This window comes from Malurus melanocephalus, unplaced genomic scaffold, assembly GCF_030028575.1.
Source record: "Malurus melanocephalus ecotype Western Australia unplaced genomic scaffold, MMel_1.1 scaffold_696, whole genome shotgun sequence".
Classification (NCBI taxonomy): Eukaryota; Metazoa; Chordata; class Aves; order Passeriformes; family Maluridae; genus Malurus; species Malurus melanocephalus.
Genome location: NW_026623928.1, coordinates 209,915 through 223,490, shown reverse-complemented (window position 1 = coordinate 223,490; position 13,576 = coordinate 209,915). Strand labels below are relative to the sequence as shown.

The window sequence follows — 13,576 nt, the reverse complement described above, 5'->3', positions numbered from 1 at the left end:
CAGAACTGCTCTAGATTCCTTCAGGAACCAAAATGAAATAAAAGCACATGTTGCAAGCTATTAAGTGGTTTGTTTCAAAACACAGCATGAATACAAATGGCTTCCTATCCAATTTCTACATAAGAGTATTAGCCCAAATCCCTACTTGGTAGGTAACAGATCTAGTTCGTATCTCCAAAAAAAACGCCCCAGAAGAACAGTTCTTAAAAATGTAAATGCCAAACAAGGTAATGTCAGCTTCAAATTACATACCTGTGATATTCCATTAGTAACAGCTGGTCTCAACACTGATTTGTTCTGTCGGTTAATACATGGACAATTGGCTTTAATACCCCATTTGCCTCGTGCTGCATGAACCATGTCTCCAATATTGTAAAGCGCTGTAAAAATAAAGTTAGGTCTTTAACACCTCACACAAAGAAATCTTTAAAAAGGGCATTAACTGTATCTTCAAAGGGGTGCGGTTTCTTTGGTATTACTGCAAAATATACTTAAGATYACATGCTATATAACAAGACATTGCCTCTGAACAGTGGGATCAAACAGTGCTAACACTAGCCCCATGATGTCACTGAGAGGCTATCGAACATGGCAAATCCTACAGATTACCATCTGCTCCTACTATTCCATGTAGGGTCCAATGATGCTGCAATGAGGTGACTTTGAACCACCTATAGAAGCCAGATAACCCTTGAAGCAATGCTTAAAGGATCTGGAGYATAGATGCTCACCTCTATCAACCCAGTACGCAGACAGATGTAATGAATGTATTATGAATGCCCAGCCGCGTGGCTGGTGCCATACTCAACAGTTTTGCCTTCTATGACTACAAATCTACTTTTCCAGTCAGGTCTCTCGAGAGCAGATGGAATTCACCTCCCTAGCAGGACAAGAGAGCCTCTGCCAACAAGCTGGCMGGACTTACATGGGCAACTTTAAAACTAGTTTATTGGGGAAAGTAGATGCAGATTTGAGCAACAGACAAGAACCAGGGGCTACTTATGTATTAGGAAGCAACAGGGAAACACCTGTGAAATAACTCAAAGGAATTTGGACATGTTCCTCTCAAAAAGGTATAAAAGGTTACTGTTGATAACCCAGCTGGGGGGGCTTCTTCATACTGATGCATGCAGTGTCGGAGAAGCCAGAAGTCATTGAGGAACTGGAAAGCGACAATCTAATCTTTACCACTGAATGGAATCTTCATCATGCAGGAACAAATCGCAGAACCGGTGCAGTGTGGGGAGGTGCTCYTCACATAAAACAACATAATGACCAYASAGAACTATCTTTGAAAAACAGYGATGAACAGGTMAAGAACTTATGGGTAAAAATGAGGGACCAAACCAACGAAGAAAGCCTCACTGCTGTATTTTACTGCTGGCCATCCAGCCAAGGGGAGTCTGTTGAMAAAGTGCTCTTACTTCAATTACAGGAAGCATTATGCTCACATCCATGATCAGGAAATTCAGACACTTTGACATCTGCTGGAAAAGCAGTGTAGCAAGCTGCAAGCAATCAAGGACAGCCCTGGAGTGCTTTGAGGATAATTTAATCCATGACACAGACAGACCAACCACAAGAGAAAACGCTACTGGACCTGTTGTATACCAAGATGAAAAAACTAATCAGACATGTCAAGACTGGTAGCACTCCAGGATGCAGTGATTATGCCCTGGTGGAATTCACAACCTTGTGGGATATGGGCCAAATTAAGAGTAGAGTTAGGATGTGAATTTTARGAGAGAGGATTTTCATTTGCTTAAGGAATTAGCGTATGGGACGCTCTGCAAAACTGCACTCAGGGACAAAGGAACGGAACAAAGCTCGCAGCTCTGTAAGTGCATTTTTCTCRGACTGTGAGCACTCTCAATTCTCCCATGTAAAAAATCAAATTAGGAAGGCAGGAGRAGAACATAGGTCAGGAAGGACCTCCTGACCAAACGAAAATCTAAGAACAAAATGCAGAAGTGGTAGAACGAGGGACACATAGTCCTCGATGCTGCCTGGAGGTGCAGAGATGGGATCAGGAAACCTAAGGCACAGATGAAAATAAAGTTCACAAGGAATGCAGAGAATAATAGCAGCTTTAACAGTTATCTTGGCCAGAAAAAAAAGATTTAAGAAAATGTATACAACACACACCAACGGCACTAAAACTGGTGAGCTGGTGCCCATTGCCATGGAAAAAGCTGACGTACCCAACTTTTTTTTTCTCCCATCAGTTTCCCTCTACCCACCYCTCTCAAGCCCCTGAACCTCAAAGCAGAAACTGGGGGAATAAAGTTCCGCCTCTCACARGGGATCCATAAAGAATCAAGCAGGAAGAGGCCCATAGGGACCACTGAGTCCAACTCCCTGTTCCTCACAGGACCACCTATCCCTAAATCACATGACTAAGAGCATCATCCAGATGGTCCTTGAACTCTGACAGGCTTGGGTGCCCTGGCCACTTACCTGAAGTCTGTTCCAGTGCCCATCCACCCTCTCAGTGAAGAAGCAYTTCCCACTGTCAAGTCTGAACCTCCCCTGATGCAGCTTCATTCATTCAATCCCAGAGTGAGGAGATCAGCACCTCTCCCTCTGCTGATCCCCTTGAGGAAGCTGTAGAGTTTGATGGRGCCACCCCTCAGCCTTCTCTTCTCCAAGGTGAACAATGCAAGTGACCTCCGCTGCTCCTCCTAAGCCTTGTCCTTGACACCTTTCCCCATCTTGGTCACCCTGCTCTGGACACTCTCCTAGTTTGATGTYCTTCTTGTACTGAGGTGCACACAGTACTTGAGGTGGGGCTGCACCTGAGGAACCTGAACATACGAAAGTGCATGAAACCTGGTAAGATGCATCCCAGRGTCATGCTTTAGCATGGGATTGAGCTGATGTAGTTACCAAGTCRCTCTCTATCATACTTGGAAAGTCACGGCAGTCCAATGAAGTCTCCAGGGACTGGGAAAATACAAACATCACACCCAGTTTTGAAATGGGTCAAAACAAAGTCCCTGAGAATTACTGACCAATCAGCCTCAYCACAGTACCCAGTAAGATCATGTAGCAGACTTTCCTCAAAGACATGTCAAAACATATGGAAGCCAGAGGTGATTAGAGACAGCCAGCACAGCTTTACCAAGGGCAAATCACACTTGATTAACCCAGTGTTTTTTTTCAGTGGAGCAACTGCATCATAAAACAAGGGAAGATGAACAGATGTAATCTCCCTATACTTCTGCAAGGCCTTCAATATGGTTCCCGACTATTTAGTGAGTAAGGAATTGGCTGGATGATCACATCCAAAAGAGTTGCAATGCCTCTATGCCCAAATGGAGAACAATAATGGGTGTCCCTCAAAGGTCTTTACTGGGACGAACACTATTTTGTGTCTTCATCAATGATGTTAACAGTGGGATCGAGCACACCCTCAACAAACCTGCGGATGACACCAAGCTGAGCTGTGCAGCTGATTCGAGAGAAAAGGGACTGACACTGAGCAGGACCTTGACAAGCCTAAGGAATGGGCCTACCTGAACCTCATTAGTTTCACAAGTCCAAGTGCAAGGTCCTGGTTTGGGGCAACCCCCAGTATCAATACAGAGTGGGGGAGTGAAGGGATTGAGAGTAGCCCTGCAGGAAAGGACTTGGACATATGGTTAGATGGAAGACTAGACATGGGTCAGTAAAATGCACTTGCAACCCAGACAACCATCCTGCAGCCTGGGCTAAATAAAAAGAAGCATGGCCAGCAGGTCAAGAGGTGATTCCTCCCCACTCAGAGTYCAGCATCCAGCTCTGGGGTGCCCAGTACATGACAGGCACGGACCTCCTCAAGCAGGTCCAAAGGAGGCCATGAAAATTACGTGAGGGCTGGAACACCCCTCCTATGAAGAAAGGCTGAGACAGTTGATGCGGGTTGGCCTGGAGAAGAGAAGGCTCTGTGGAAACCTTGTGGCCTTTCAATATGTAAGGGGGGGATGATAAGCACAGAGAGAGACTTTTTACCAGGGCGTCTAGGGACAGGATATGGAACCATAGTTTTAAACTGAAAGAGAGTATGTTTAGATTGAATACTAGGAAAGAATTGTTTCCTGTGAGGGTGGTGAGACCCTGGCACAGGTTGCCCAGAGAAGCTGTTTCTGCTCCATCCCTTCAAGTGTTCCATGCCAGGTTGAACAGGGCTTGCCATAGGTGGTCCCTGCGCCTGGCATGTGAGTTGGACTAGCTGATCTTTAAAGGTCCCTTCAAACCCAAACCATACCATGAATMTATGATTTTTAGAACCGGTTATGTAAACAGTCAAGTAATTGGTCAGCATAGACCATTTATTTTCCCTCCCCCTCAACGAAGAAGAACCCCAGCCCCCCAAATCTTTATAGTTAAACAAATTCAATGATACAACTTAAAAACAGCTGAGCACAAGTCACAGCTAATATCAGAAGGATGTGCACTTCAAATCCACTTGCAATTTTTCCTTTCATGTTTCAAGCATTACCTGTACCRGGGATGATCTGTGTTGGCATGAGATTCTCTGGTTCATGAGACTGACCCTTCGCACACTTCAGCCATGAGAAAACTTCCTCATCACCAATCTCCTCTGTCTCTGGAACAAAGAAAAAATACCCATTTTGTATTAAAACTTTACAATAGAGAATATTTCTGCATYAATATTGTTTCTTTAGATTCTTTACAGCGCAGAAAACTAACCTGGTGATCTCAGAAATAAACTGTAAATATARACCATGAAGATATACAGCAACTTCAGCCTCTTCAGATTATACAGCTACTACAGTAATTTCCCCTCAGTCATCTCTAGTAGCTAATTTTCAATCCCCTAAAAACCTTGGCTTCTAACCTCAATTTTTAAAATATGATAACTCTGGTGCTCATTCTGCTTTTCTAAGTTATCATAATGAATAAAAAGCAGTATTTACATCCAGTTATTAACATCCAGTACTTTATGCATCTGTTCCATATAACAATGTAACTGTCATTAACTWCTTTACTCTTACTAAGATTGCCACTTGTTAGCATCCATGCTACCACTGGTCTCAATACAGTAAAKTACAAAAAAAACCCCAAGCCCAGGTATCTGCTTTCTCATGCCTCTGTTTCTTAAAATTGAACTTACTGAACTTTTTGCTGAATTACAAGTCCCAGTGTGTCATAGAATTTAAAAAAACTTAAAAAGAAAATTTTCCAATCTAGCGCATTGTCAAAGACAGCAGTTCTTTGCAGTGTCTGCTTACTAGTTACCATTACAAAAGTTCTCAACTGTTWAGATATTACTTAATTTTTCTCTTATACTTTCTGATGAAAASACAGAAYTATACAGTTGACTGTCTYGGTAGACAGTCTATRCCTGCTGATACTGAAATTTTAATARTCACATCCTAAGCAAATAGCTAAARYACAGGTACATAAGGAAATGAATAACAGAACATCAGCATGTAAGACAGGTTCCAAACATGCAGCCTTCCAAGATGATAGTCAGTAACTCTCACACAAAACCTTCTGCAACTTCCCAGAAACCAYTCCCTGACTATAGTCAGTTCAAATATTATAGTGGAGGAAAAATGCCCAGTACTCACCACTACGTGGACGGTTCTTCCTCAGCCGGTAGCAGTCCAGACAGACCCCAAAACCACACTTCCGACAAACCCAATGAATATTGAAGAGTGTTGTCTCACATACATCGCACATCTCTCTCACACCACGTACTGCTCGCTTCCATGCCACCTTCTCTATAGARAGAAGGCACACTACGAATTATTGCTCTGACATTTTGCATTTCTCCCACCTAATTTGAGAATATCCCAGCAAYACTGATAAATTCATAGGAGCATGACTTGAAGGCAGAGTATAGAAACACATACTTTTTACATCAGTACCCCATTCTTTGAGTTGCTAGTCCAGTGACACTATTAAAATTCCCATTTCTAAGAACAGGTAAGGTCAGATATCAAAATGCACACTACAAGGAAATGCAGCACCTGACACTGTTCTGCAATAACTGAATTTAAAAGAGCACTAATGCAACTTACAACAAAATTGTAAATCTTCTGCTTGTTTTGTGAACAAATAATGTCAATACATAAAACTATAAARAATATGTATTTAGTTTCACTGATCAGATCTCTGTCAACTATTCAGATTCTAAACCAACATATTTGCAAAGGAACAGGAAGCAGTCTCCAAACGTTTGCCCTTGTATATTCAAGAAAMTAAAGAAAAAAAATCACATAGTCAGTTATCCATGTGATAAGCCAAACTGGTTCCCCTTTATTTTTTTCCCTAAACCCATTCCCCTGGAAGTGGAAAGCTGGCAACTAGTAGCTCAACTGAGTKCTTGCAGGTTGAATGAAGGTACTGCTCTCGCCCTAGAAAACCTYTACACGTGATGTCCCCGGAGCATAAAGGACAGGAATATATCAGAAAATCTGTTCATTAAGGCAAAGCTGGTCAGCGTGGCAAGTGCTCTTAGAAATATTATAGAAATATTTCTATTTTCTTAGGAACATGAGCCAGCTGACTTCTGCACTTATTTACTGAAAAAAATAATGTCTGGGAAAGTTACCATTAGTTCCTTGGTAGTAATGTTGCACTGATCCAAAAGAAAAGTAATTATATTACATTTTCAATTCTATTTCACAGCATTGTACACACATTGTACAGAGAGGATGGAAAAAAACACATGACCAAAGTCCAACTTACGATGTGGCTCCACCATCATCATTGCCTCCTTCTCTGACATAACAAGCTGGCAGAACTGGTCCCCAACATTGGCCAGRATGTATTTGGAAGTTTCCAGATCAATCCCCTCTGCAGGGGAAGAAGAAGGAATCCATAGGCTCATGGCATCAGGGTCACTTTGTTGGGGGTTCAAGAAACCTTCTACTCGTAGTATACCTTTCCGGGTAAATACCAACCTGCAGGGAATAGAATGGAGTAACTGAGAAACTGCTCAACCACCTTTCATTAACATATAATGCCACCTTTATTAGAACATAAACCCGGAAAGGAGTGGAAAAAGACTTTAGCCACAGTACTCTATTCTACAGACAGTACTCCTATATGCAAAGCCCAGAAACACAGGGAATAACGTAATCAAAGCTATGGCTGCAAAACCCACTAGAATTAATTCCCAGGTCCTAGTAAACATTGGTGGGAAGTTTGTCCAAAAAGAAATTGCTACAGCTTGCTAMATCAAACTTCTCTATCCTATTGATAGAAAGAGATGACAAAATTCAATTTGAGCTGCTGCATAATGCTGCTTGCAAAATTCTGAATGGTTCTCATTCTCAGTTTTAATTCATGAGAAGTTTTTCACAACTTTTGGGAGAACAGTATTTCAGTTCTGGCTAGTACACAGCTCACATTATGAGACATGCAAAAGTTSTCGTTGCACTGCGCTCCAGGGAGATGAATCACTGCTGTTTTACCAGTAGCTGTTGATTCTCCTAATCGTTGTGTGGCAAAAAGTGTAAAAGGATATGACAGAACCCTAAACATCTGTCAATATCAAAGGTAAGTTCACTGTTAAGCAGAAACTATCTTGYCTTTAACCTCAAACTAGATTAATTTTTAACAAGTTTAGGAAAAGAAGCAGCATGCTTACTGGATGGGTGACACATACTAAAAATTCACTTCATCCTTTATATGCCGGAAAGTCAACAAACATACTTCTGGAAAAAGATGCGTAGCACTTGCTAGAATAGAACGGGTAGTTAAGGAAGATGAAGGGAAGCATGACATGTCAAAGAAGTGTAAGATGTATGTGCAACACAGAGAGAACACATAGTGTTCTACTCCTAAAATTTAGCCCTGTACTCAACAGAATCTGGTSAAACATTAGCCTCACGCTGGCAATGTGGACTGCTGTTGAGTGGATTAAAATTTTACCTTTCTTCTGAATGCCTTATGAAGGAGGGAGAGTTACTGCATACAAATTGCTACCCAGAAGTAAAATTCTATCAAAAAAAAACTAAATTCAATTCCCTGAGGCTGTACCTGGAGGCTCACTCTGTACCCTATGGCTTTAGGTTTGAAAAGCAGCTCTTCCCAGCCCAGTGAGGGAATTCCAGTCAGGTGATGTAAGGAAATACAAGACACTCAAAACCTTCATTATTGTACCCAAGCATATTAAATAAGTAAAACACAATTACTTTGTGCTTGGACATGACCTAATCTCTGCACACAGACTATACATGAAAGAAGGAAGAATTTGAGCACCTCCGGAAATGGAAGAAACGACATGCCACAGTTGAGTCATCTTGCTCTTGCTCCTTAAATTTGCGGTACCGCTCCAGACGGCACTCCCGACACTTGTGCAGATGTGGAGCTACGTTGATGCAAGAGCCATCCTGGAGAAAAGGYTCACCTGACTGCTTCAGCTTCCTCACCTTACTCATGTCTTTCAGCACAGACTGGCCAACTGGGTGAGGCAAAGTAGAAGTAAAAATCCATTAGTTAACTACAACAGCAAAAGGATACTGGCGCCAATAATCATCTTTTCAGAGATCTGTATGTTCATACCCATGTAAAATCAGTAAGTTTGTCCAAGCTCGCAGCATACCACACTTCTGTCCTGACAAATACATGCTTAAACATTTCTCAAAGGGATCATCTAATTCACATACAAGAAGCATTACGCTTTAGCCTTATAAGCATCCTGTATGATGCCTACTGAGCATAAATGAGGCTATCAACTGTGGTTAGTTCACAYAGTTCATTACACAAGACATAACCCAGTATCCCACCTCCTTGTGTTTCCAAAACATCATCTGCATTCAAGACATCACCTTTTAGGGGAGCCGTGCGGGGCCGGCCCTTTGGGGCTTGCTTCCCCTTTCCTTTACCCAGCAGCAACTCAGCACTGCGCTCCGCATTGGGGCCTAGCTTTGCCATCAGGTGGTCTGGGATACCCTTCATACAAGCCTTAGCCTGCAACTGGTCTTCAGAGTCACTCAAATCTGACAGGTCACTATTTGTACTGGAGTCAGAGTCCTGTCTGGATGTTAAGCTCCGCTCATCTAGGGAGAACCTTTTCACAGCTTCAAAAGGGGCTTTGCTCTCCTGAGGAAACTCTGCCTGTGAAGAGAAAAGAGTAGGTGGATGTCTGCCAAACACATTAGAAAAAGTTTTCAGAAGAGGATTGTCCTGTTGCCCAGGCCCAGGAGCTGGTTTTTCTTCTGTTGGGCTGGAGGAAAGTGTGGGCATCTCGATAGGCTGTGTCAGGTTGCTGGTTGGTGAGCTAGAACGGCCATTGCCTACAGTGGAAGGGCTCTGAACACCAGCAGCAGATGTTGAACCAGAAGCACTGGAGATTATCTTTGAGGAGTCTGTTGTTATAAACAAGGTTTTCTTCTTAGCTAAAGAGTCTGTAGAGGTGAGTGATTCCGGCCAGCCAGAAGTGGCCTTATGACCCACAGGTGTCGAGGGTGCAGAAACCCCCGTCTGAGATGAAGATGCAAAGCCACTGAAAGGACTAAGTTCTGCTTTCTCAGCAAACGCCARGAAAGGATTTGAGGGCTCCTCCCGTGATAGCTTTGGGGGCTGTAAAAATAAGTTTTCATGGCTATCGGGGGGACGAGCATTCAWTAGACTTCGTGAAAAGGCTGGAGTAAGGGTAGGCATAGATTCCACAGGCAGCTTCCGTTCCACAGAACTACCAGACTGGGCTCCTGGCTTAGTGTCCACTGAAAGAATTTTACCTTTACAGGTCCCAGCACCCACAATCTCTGTACACTGCTTGAATGAGTCCCGACTAGAGACATCTTCAGTCAAGCTTTCTGAAATGACGGTGAAATAGTTACTGGAAGGAAGATTCTGGGACATGCACTGAAAAAACAAGTTCTTGGATGAATCAGAATCTTTCTGAGCCTCTTGTCCAGTACTACAGCCAAAAGRAAATCCAGAAGGCTTGTTTTCTGGAGCCATCACTCCATTTGATTGGCTCCTTCCAGCCCCGAATACCAAGGATTGGGAAGCACTTGGGAGAGAGACTCCAAATCCAGAAGCCAAAAGTGAGTTTCGGGAATTCTGAAATGAAATTAGTAATCATTAGCCTATTATAGGACCGTTATTTAGTTCAAGAATATTTTGGTTCATTTCATTGTATCATTAGCATTCTACTTACCCATCTGGAACAGAAATTTTCAGCAGACTTACTTACAATGAAGAAACTTCTTTAAAGATTCCTACCCACAAGGTATTGAAACTGAAGACACACAGAGACAACTAATATTTAATGTCTTATCATACTTYAGAAYTAAAGTGAGACACAAGACAGATGAMCATGTTCATAGAAAAGCAACTTAGCAAAACTGCTGATCGTTTKAATTCAAATCAACAAGAAGAGAACCTTAATTGAAACTGCTTTTGAATAACCTCCCATCCTTCACCATCCCCCAAGATCATTCTGATAAGCTTCTCCTRCATAAGTGGCACCCTTGAAATACGTAACTTTGCAAGTTAATTAAACAAAGCAGGTCCCCTAGYATTTAACAGACAAATTACTCCTGGTCCCAGCTAGCCATATCTGCTGAGAGGTAGACACATGACTAGGACATGGTTCCTTCYAGGGGATTGCTCAGTAGAAATTAAGCACAAAAGGCTTAACTTGCAAAACCATTAAACACCGGAAAGTTTTGCAACTTGCAGATTTCTACTACAGTCATAACTGTGACATGGAACATTCACTTGCTCTCTTCTCACTTGGTACTTGTTCATATTTTCCAATATGAAACAATTCCAACAATCCTACTATAACTAATAATATGCTGTGACTAATTCCTCATAGAATCATTTAGATCAGTTCTACTCTTTTTCTCTGCATTTCCGCTTAAAAATCTACTCACAAATTSGTTAACACAATTTTATTTCAAGGTCATGCTAAATACAAGCACAGACTCTGTGCAATGCATCCTACTGGTCACCAGTGTCCCTRTATACCTACTGTACTGCACACTAATGTTACCAATCTTCACCTGTTATAAATTATTTCAGATATTTCTTTTTAGAGATAAATGTAATTWTAGAAAACTGAGTTCAAACTGTTTTAAAAAGCATATTAATGCGAACCAAAGTTGCGAMGTCATTGCAAGGACCAAATCACACTATGGTAGAGTAGATAGCCTGAAACAGTAACACATGTGAACTATCTACAACACTCTTACTGATCTATGTTAGGCTCCCTCCCTCAAAAAAAAAAAAAAAGTTTAAAATGGACTAGTGGTCTGCCTCCCAGCTCCGACGTAGGTTTCATTTTTGTTTTGTTTTTACAAACCTTCATTTGATTTATTTTAGAAGTCTTCTATTTTCCTTTTAAAAAGGATTTCCCTTCTATTTTTCAACTCTTTCCCTTGAAAACAAGGACCTAACTAAAAGGTCTTCAAGCTGTTTCCAGAATGAGCTCTCATCTCAAATATTTTAATTATTTCTTTGATTTTAGTCCTAGGTACTACACAATGCAACTGGCTCATTTTTCTGCTATACAGATAACACAGCTCTAACACAACATAGGCATCAGTAAAAGGTCCTTTAAATGTAGGCTCATTGTTYTTCCAGTCTTGAGGGTTTTTTTAAAGTAACTTGAATGTTGAACTCAGTGTACATTTTCAGGCACACTTGTTTATATAAAGGCAAGAGATTTTAAGCAGGTTCTTCCATATGACACAACAAAATTAATTAAGTGCAGTGCTGAGTATTATTTTAAATCTCCATTTCTCAGATCAAGGCTGAATAAGCATAAGAGTGCTATACAGCTGTCACTTATTACTCCTTCACCAATTACCTTAGTGTTCTTTTGAGTAATTTCTTAGGTCAGATAACAGGTTTTCTTTGAGAGGAGACGGACTGGAGAGAGAAAAAGCAGTTTTCCAATTCTGACACACATTGTAACAGACCTATGTTGCAGAGCATTTGTTGCAAACACTCTTTCTGGAACACGCTGGATCACGAGCAACTCACCTCTCCCTGGGCTTGCGATCGTACTGTTTTCAGTTTCTCCTGTCCAGCAACAGCTGGCAGACCGCTATCAGAGATTCTCACAGTTGTCGGTGTCAAAGCAGCTGTAGTAACTGCAGTTGCAGAAGTCACTGTGCCTTGGGCAACCTGTTCCAGTGATTTTCCTGCCTCTTTACATCCAGATCCAACTAGTAATGCTTGTCCAGCCACAGAGGAAAATGGAGTGAAGGGCAATGGTGTATCACCACCAACTGGCTCATCTTGGACTACTAGTGTTCGGCCATTCTCTTTGGTGTAAGTAGCAAAACGAATATTGCGATTAATCTGAGGAATAAATGAAGGCAACTGCTTGGCCCTTGGATCCAGTCCTGTTTCATTACTGGAGACTCCTTTCCAAGGACCTCTGCTTGCCTCACCTCCATCATTACCATTGCTATCCGCCTCACCCCTCTCCTTTAGCTTCTTCGTTGCAGGATCACAAGCAGGATCTGATACATTTTTCCTCCTCCTTGCATCCTTTCCCTCCAGGCTTTCTTTCTTCTTTTTGCCTTTAGATGATGATTTAGCTGCTTTTAAGGCCCCACCCTACAATAAACAAAACCATGCAATCACAAAACAGAACAATCAGGATACCCATGCAAAGAAYATTTTTCTGTTAAAACAGAATATATTACGCTGCTCTGAAGCTTAGGGACATTTTGTCACAAAATGAGACATCTAAGGAGAGATGCTATGTGAGCACAGAACACAAGCATTAAGTTGCAGTCTTTTTTTGTACTAGAATAAGATCTGCACAAGAATTTTTTTAACTGAGCTACCTTGCTGTAGCATGTACCACACCATGGCAAATTTTGAGAAGCACRCAATACTCCAACAAAGCTCTTCATATGTATGAATACTATTTGCACAATAATTTTTCTCCAAATTTAAAGCCCACGTTTCTTTTGAAGGGCACACCTTYTGTCCAACACACAAAGCCTACAGTATTTAACTACAGAAAATAGCTTGCCCTTTAACTAGGGTAAAAATTCAGGTTCAAATGTTATCACGGAACCTCTCAACTGAAGCAATGAAATGCCACAAGCACACAAGCCAGCTTACAAGGCAGAGAAGCCAGATGGCAATTTTTACAAATGCCTAAAAGGCCTATGAAGCAGCACAGAGTGATAGAAAAAGGCAGCAACACAACACTTTAAAACAGTGGAGTACCACAGCCATGGTTACACCATTACRAACCCCCCTTCCAAGATCCACGCTAAACTCAGCAAACAGACTGAACAAAAAGAGAAGATTGTTTAAAGAAAGCTATGACTGTCAAGAGTGGTAAACTTCCTGTTTAAAGAGTGGTAAAATCTTCCGGTTCCAACTTTAGGAGAAACATTTTTTAAATTATCTAACGTGACACAGTGAACACTGCATCATTTTTCAGTCCTTTCCAGATTTTAGATATTTCATATCAAAAATTTTATGAAGTTTCATATACAAGACTTTAAGTGCTATACTACCTCGCTTGGAGAAGMATTATCCATCACCACATGAATCAGTCGAGGATCCACCGACTTTATCTCACCACTCTAATTTTTATGCAGATTGATAATGAGGAGGTAGGAGAAAGAGAAGCAGA

General features: G+C 41.6%; 1 protein-coding gene across 1 annotated transcript in view; it reads right to left on the bottom strand.

Moving 5' to 3' along the window:
* KDM3B (lysine demethylase 3B) overlaps window positions 1-13,576 on the bottom strand; it is a 49,075-nt gene that overhangs the window by 23,084 nt on the left and 12,415 nt on the right. Inside the window, exons 6-13 of the mRNA XM_057384304.1 lie at window positions 13,458-13,526; window positions 11,956-12,537; window positions 8,787-10,026; window positions 8,218-8,419; window positions 6,700-6,914; window positions 5,577-5,729; window positions 4,481-4,588; window positions 253-380 (exon numbers count right to left, since the gene is read on the bottom strand). Coding sequence (XP_057240287.1) covers window positions 253-380; window positions 4,481-4,588; window positions 5,577-5,729; window positions 6,700-6,914; window positions 8,218-8,419; window positions 8,787-10,026; window positions 11,956-12,537; window positions 13,458-13,526 — 2,697 coding nt within the window. The remainder of the gene's footprint in view (window positions 1-252; window positions 381-4,480; window positions 4,589-5,576; window positions 5,730-6,699; window positions 6,915-8,217; window positions 8,420-8,786; window positions 10,027-11,955; window positions 12,538-13,457; window positions 13,527-13,576) is intronic.